We start from the raw sequence: 7,606 nt of genomic DNA on the forward strand, positions 1-7,606 counted from the left end.
ACCAGAGATTAAAATTTATATTAAGTAAAAAAACATACAATTCTTGATTGTCTGACAGCTGTGACTGACGGCGGCCATGTTTGATATTGTCTGACAACGTAATAATAATATGAATCTATATTTAATGTTTTATATTGCACCGCGACAGGACAACAACTGCTGGCTGTGCGAAGTTCGTCTGAATAATAAATACAATAAAAAAACTTTTAAGTTAAACGGTTTTTCGATACCCATGTTGTGGTGGTTGTGGAAAATTATGTACCTATTCCGCCATATTGGAACAGCGCCCATCTTGAATTTTAAATTTTGACATAATCATCGTGTTTTACTAGTGCAGCCCTTTCATTTGATACCCATATAGAGGGGGTTAAGGAAAAATACGTAATCCGCCATTTAGTATCGGCGGCCATCTTAGATTTATAATGTTATTGATTTTATTATATTGTATTGTCATCTAAATTAAATGTGTGTACCAAATTTCAGATCAATCTGACAACGGGAAGGTGCTTAAATTTCAATTTCTAATTTTGATCCAAATAAATTCCGTACGGATCGAACTAAATAAAATCGTTTAAATAGCATTGAAACAAGATGGCGGACACGCACTGAGTGACATCTGTCAACTGAGATTTAAATTAAATACATTCCATGTAAAATATATTATATTTAATTGAATATACCTGTCATATATTATTATACTTTGATGTTTAAAAATGAAATATATTAATACGACATTGTGTTGATGATGCTCTAATCAAGGAACATATCATCGAACGGCACACTCTCAAGTAATTTGTTAACGTTTTTAAAAATGTATTCGTATTTCAGTTTTGCAAAACTTGGTCTTGCCAGCTCGTATAATGTTTCTGCGTAATTTTTCTTAAATTCCACCGCCTCAGCTGAAACAGAAAACATTACGGCTTTTAATTTATTTTATTGCAAATGAAATTTAATATTTCAATATTGTAACACTGGATTATATGTATTTTTGGATAGAATAGATGCATTATATTTAGAAACCATCTAACATGCAGCGCTGGTCGTCGAATGAAACTGAATGCAGGTTTTGTTCAACAGGTCCAATTTCACCTATTGGAGAGACTCTGTTCAGCAGTAAACGTCTTATGATATCACTCATGTTATGCCTGTGAAGTGTTCACGTGAAAACGCTCCGGGCTACTGTCTTCTACGTCCACAATATTCTTTACATTTTAATTTATTTTCTCACATGAACGCTACACGTATAAGTAAGAAAAGGACCAATATTTAGCCACTTCCGCACATGCAGCGGTAGTCGTGCAATAAAGTGCACCGCCCGCCAGCCCGCTGATAAATGCGTATGCGGCAAACGATGCGAATCACACAACCGCCACCGCTAAATTACTCAACACGTGTTTCACCCCTCCACGGGACATCTTCAGGAATTATGTTACACCGATTAGTGCCAAACACAGAGTCACTTTACTGCATGACTACCACTGCATGTGCGGAAGTGGTTAAATATTGGTCCTTTTTTTACTTAGGATGGTCTTCCGCGAAGTAACGCCTGATTCCATTAAATGCTACATGTATACATATCTTTTTATCTATGAAATAATCTATGAAAAAATGATATGTACGTTATATAAAGAAAGCAATGTATTATTGAAACTGAACAATTGTCATTTTTTAATACAATTATGATATTTACATTATAATAACAACCTTGTAAATATGTGTAAAAACCACGCGTTTCGATCAATCGAAAATTCTTGAATATGGTCAGTGCAGTCCAGGGGTGTCAAACTTTCGGCCCGATCAATATATCCATAGCAAAACAAAAATAAAAAATGTATTAAAAATAATATCATACTTTATTCATAAAATATAAGAGCTATGAAATAATGGCCCAGGTTGTTTTGTAACTTTAAAAGAAGTCAACTCACGTTCCGTCTTTGGTTTGAAGCCTTCATAATCGAGATCGACGCCCCCACGCAGCTCGCTGGAGTTCTCCACGTCTGTTATTCTCATGTGCGTTTTACCATCTGCGCCTTTGACTTTTTCAAACTTACAACTCAAAGTTAGTGAATATTCTCCTGTGTTTAATAAGAGTGTCATTAGTATTGCTTAACACGTTCACTGCGGGCCCAATTTTGAAGAACTTTCAGCTGGTGCGGCTGAGGTCGAATCGGCCTCAAGCTGAACTTCCTAGTAGTGCGGTTGAGGCCTTTTCTGCCTCATGTTCATCAATATTTTTTTACAATATTGAGTCAATGCTTCGCAGACATAAAGAAAGCTATATTTGTCTTTGTCATACCTCATACGGTAGTGTGTAAACAGCCGCCGCACTAGTTAGAAAACACGAGTTTTACGCGCCGCACCAGTGCAAAGTCTACCATGAGGCTGAATCGACCTCAAGCCGCAGTGAACGTGTTAATCTTGCGTTTTATATTAGAATAATTTACGAGGATATTGTAAAGAGATATCAACAATTCTCATACAGTACATTGGTCGGCAAAGTTTTGGGAAATTCTTTAAAGACAACGTTCTAGACGTGCTTGAAGCGACACATAATCCGACCAACATCACATACACATTGTTTTTTACTCCTTTCTTCATCATAGCAGGTGATGAACGGCCACAGCAAGGCATAGGACTTTCGCTGCCCGCATACAGTGAGTTCCTATCCTTTCTTCTATGTCATATTTCAACCTAACAAGGAGTTACCCACGCCACGTCTACCAGCTTGCTGTCTCCATTCCAGAACTTTACAGCTCCGACAGCTGACGGGTGGACGAGCGTCCTGCTCCTCCAACTGCCACTAATACGAGCAATTCTTCGAGCTACGTCTTCTGTTTGTTATTTAGCTCTTTCTGTTTCATTTGTATCTTGTACATTTATCCTATTACGTGCAATAAATATACTATTTTTATCTGTTAACTATATATCAACACAAACCGGAAGTTAATTTGAATTCATTATTTCTCTCGACGGGGAATCCCGGCAATTCTCCGGAGATTTCAAGATGGCCGCTAATCGTTATTGAAGGGCAGATTAGTTCAAGTTTCAACGATGAAACCTCCCAATTGAATCTAAAACAATTTGAATGTAATTACTATAGTAGTTAAGTTTCAAAAAAAAAACACGATGCAAATTGAATTAAGATTTTCTATAGCAAACCATGTAACGATCGAATATAGGTTCCAGGGTCACGAAAACAATACTTTTTAAAAAAAAATTGAACAAAGTAAACATTTAATAAACAAAAATAATATAACTCTGCCAATAAATAAATTGGAATAATATTTACATTTTTTGTAACCAGAAATAATGCATATAAATTTATTATTCTCTTAAAAGCACAACACACTACGTAATTGAAACTGAACTCTAAAATTAGCAAAAGAAAGTGAAAATAAAACTGTATTCAAATTGCGTTGTTTTTAGTTAGAAATGGAATCCCCGAGTTTTGTGGCATGATGGCATGGTGCAATTAGAAACAAAAGTGTTGCCATCTTTTAGAAGAAAAAAAAGAAAATTTCAAAAAAATTAAAGACTCGAACCCAAAACAACGCAACCTCGAAAATCTAACGACGCACAGTGAAAATTAGTACTAATTAAGCAGCGACGCAACTTCGAAAAAAACGCAAAGCGAGATATTGGTGTGCTTAAATAGAGATATTTTGAGTTAGTTTCAAATAAAGTGATATAATATCACTTTATTTGAAAAAAGAAAATATAAAATAAAAGGACATATTTGGGATATTTAGTGAGAAAGACTACAATAAGTTCTTTTTTATTGACCTTTGTTTTTGGGCGCTTTTCGTACTTTGTCTTGGGTACGCGGAGACGAATTTTAAAAAAAATCACAGATTTTATTATTTGATATCTCAACTTTTATACTTCCTCTTTACATTTGTTCAATCATTTATTATTCTGCACGAATCCTTTCATTCGTCACCTCACTTTCGTCGCCTTCCAGAAATACTACAAGTTTACACATTGTTTCGTTTTGCTTTATTTATATTTCTTTATTTGCTTCATTTTTACATTTACATTCGTTTATAATTTAATGTTGACAATCGTATTTTCTTTACATTTATCACAGATTTTAGTCTTCACTAGTATTATGATCTTCTTTTTTTGTCTATTTATTCTTTTTAATGGTCTTTCCTATTACCCTTCCGCACTCTAGAAAGATCCCGCGACTCTTCCCTACTTTAATGTATTTAATTTTAAGCGTATAAATAATAAATTATTAAATACATATTTCTTAGAAGATTTATTTTAAAAATTACACTCTCAGGAAATTTCCAGCCTATAAGTTATAAACTGTTCTCTCTGTAGCCAGTGAAACTCAGAGTGATTACCACGTTGTACAAGTCATCACCGGTAACACACATCGGTAGACTTTCGTCTTAACACACTGAAGGATATCATACATAACATACTCACTTAACACTCTGGAACACGCAGCTCTTATATCCCGCGACTTCATTATTCGTCGCGTTCACGAAGAACTTGGGGGCGTTGAGCTGGAACTCCTTCAGATGGAAAGGGTCGATAGGATCCACGTTCAGCGACGGGACACCGGTTGCGATGATCGGTATTACCTTGTTGGCTGATTCAATCATACAGGCTTCGTCGTTCCTTCTGCAAGGCTTTATTATTGAACCTGGATCTAAAATAAGTAGAGTTCGTGTAAATACAGAATGATTGATTATTGGTGTAAAAGATTTTAAGTATTTTACAGCAAGCAAGCACGTTTATAAGATCTCTGGAAATGCTGCGGTGAGAGGCCGATTGACCAGCAGATCAAACGCAAGTGGAACTGGATAGGCCACACGCTCCGAAGGGACCCTGATCACATATCGACGCAAGCCTTAGAATGGATTCCTCAAGGAAAGCGAAGACGTGGTCGCCCAAAGCAAACCTGACGATCACTGCAGAAGTGAAGGCAGTTGGAATGACGCGGAGCGAAGTAAAGCATGAGGGTCAAGACCGCTCGGGATGGCGACGTACTGTGGACGCACTCTGCCCCATCTTGGGGACATAGGAATAAATGATGATGATACATATGGAGAAGCACAGATAATATCTATGTGGAATAAAATCCGTCATTGTGCAAGTGTAATAAAGATTTTCGCATAAATTGACAAACAGAGTCACTCTGTTTTTGGCACTAATCGGTGTAACATAACTCCTGAAGATGCCCCGTGGAAGGTTAAACACGTGTTGAGTGATTTAACGGTGGTAGTTTTGTAATTCGCATTGTTTGCCGCATGCGCATTTATCAGCGGGATGGCGGGCGGTGCACTTTGTTGCACGACTACCACTGCATGTGCGGAAGTGGCTAAATATATAGCCTAAACAAAATGTAATAATCGAAATACATTATTGCAAAGGAAAAATATTATCTACTGAAATTATTACCAGAGTCTGTATCATCCACGTTTATCGGAACATCAAATTTATTATAAGTGTTGCACATTCCATGTGTCAGTCCAGGGCTTGTATATTGGCGCTCGATGTCACATACTTTTGTCATTTGAACATCGTTTTGACAATTAGAGTGATCATTCATATTCTCAGATGTACACGATGTGAATTCTATAAAGGAATATTCAGTAAGAAATTATACTGTGGTCACAAGTTCTTATTTTAACATGCTCATCACTCGGATACAAGTAAAACAATTTCATAGTAGCAGTGCTTACCACTCGGTTTCGAGTGTAGATTTAATAGTAATAAAAACGCTCCGGCATTGGAGACAAGTGAGCATTGTTTTGCGTGTCTTCTCTAATGATAAAAATTTACAAAAATTAATATTGGACTCATTTTTAATAGTGCAGTTGTTTGTTTATGTGTTCTTATGTAGTATCCTTCGCTTAGTGAAGGCTTTATGGGAGTTGATATTCCATGTACGTATGATATACCATCTCCAAAGTTAAAAGATTTGGTACTAGGTCGAGCTTATCAACGAGAATTTAACAGAAATGTTAGTTTTAAATGCAAAAACTCATTCGCGGAATACATATCTATGATTAAGAAAAGTACCAATATTTAGCCACTTCCGCACATGCAGTGGTAGTCGTGCAATAAAGTGCACCGTCCGCCAGCCCGCTGACAAATGCGCGTGCGGCAAACAATGCGAATCACACAACCGCCACCGCCATATTACTCAACACGTGTTTCACCCCTCCACGGGGCATCTTCAGGAGCTATGTTACACCGATTAGTGCCAAACACAGAGTCAAAAAAACACAGAATTAAGGCACGACTACCACTGCATGTGCGGAAGTGGCTAAATATTGATCCTTTTCTTACTTAGGATGGACTTCCGCGAGGTAACGCCTAATTCCATTAAATACATATCTATGATATTAGTGTATGAACCATTGCTATACCTAGCACTTGGATCTTAATATCTAACACCCAGGCATCCTGTGTGCCGACTACTCGGATCCGAGTGATGTTTATATAAAATTATATTAATAACAATTTACATTTTAAAACAATTTTTTATGTTAATAATGCTAAAGTGCAATATAAAATTAATGCGAATGATTTAAATATAATTATACATTTATAATGTTTATTGTTCAGCAGATATATAAATAACTTCGACTTAATTATGGGAAATTTTAAACTGATGCACGCTTTGTTTTTAAAACGCAATAAATTATCATATTTGCAAATGGATATTATATTGATATTTTCTTTCTCTCTTTTCAGCCTATTAACTTCCATTACAATGCATAGGCCTGGGATAAAGAGAAGAATAGAGAAAGTCACTATCGCCTCCATTTTATCTGAAAAAAAAGGCAAATATCCCTTCCTCGGGTTCTGTAAGTTTGTGGAAAACAATGCAATAAATAGAAATAAAGTGTAAACAAACAACTTTGATATATAAAAACTGTGATAAATATACCTATAAGAGAAATATTAAATAAAAATCTGTGATAAATTGTTATAAAATAGACAAAACTGCAGCGATGAAAATGGATAAATGGAATAGAATAGTTATTTAATGGAATCAGGCGTTACCTTGCAGAAGTCCATCCTAAGTAAGAAAAGGACCAATATTTAGCCACTTCCGCAGATGTAGTGGTAGTCGTGCAACAAAGTGCACCGCAAACAATGCGAATCACACAACCGCCACCGTCAAATCACTCAACACGTGTTTCACCCCTCCAAGGGGCATCTTCAGGGGTTATGTTACACCGATTAGTGCCAAACACAGAGTGTCTGGCACTAATCGGTGTACGTTTACGCAATTGCCGCATACGCATTTATCAGCGAGCTAGCGGGCGGTGCACTTTGTTGCACGACTACTACTGCATGTGCGGAAGTGGCTAAATATTAGATCTTTTCTTACTTAGAATAGAATAGAAATATAGATATAATTGTAGAGTGAAAGAACAGAAAGATGGATAATGTGATATATGGAAGGAGAGTACGGTAATAAAATTGAAATGTGGAAAAATTAATAAAACATAAATAAAAATCCCTGTTCCCACATAAATAGGAGTGGAAGCAGAGGTCACCAATAGCAGAGGTCAAAAAGGCAGGCAAAGGCATAACACTACCCCAGAATTCGCCACGATGTCCGGCCCTGCGTTGCCCA

General features: G+C 36.5%; 1 protein-coding gene across 1 annotated transcript; it reads right to left on the reverse strand.

The window, feature by feature from the left end:
• Positions 1-750: 750 nt before the first annotated feature.
• LOC137926138 (putative beta-carotene-binding protein) lies at positions 751-5,022 on the reverse strand. The gene is made up of 5 exons (XM_068769667.1): positions 5,013-5,022; positions 4,435-4,660; positions 2,938-3,071; positions 1,926-2,075; positions 751-899 (listed from the first exon to the last, which is right to left on the reverse strand). Exons 1-5 carry the CDS (start codon positions 5,020-5,022, stop codon positions 751-753), a joined length of 669 nt encoding a protein of 222 aa, XP_068625768.1.
• Positions 5,023-7,606: the final 2,584 nt, after the last annotated feature.

Source organism: Battus philenor, unplaced genomic scaffold (assembly GCF_028537555.1).
Source record: "Battus philenor isolate CCGP_79_NKW_IND1 unplaced genomic scaffold, ilBatPhil1.0.hap1 SCAF_29, whole genome shotgun sequence".
NCBI lineage: Eukaryota > Metazoa > Arthropoda > Insecta > Lepidoptera > Papilionidae > Battus > Battus philenor.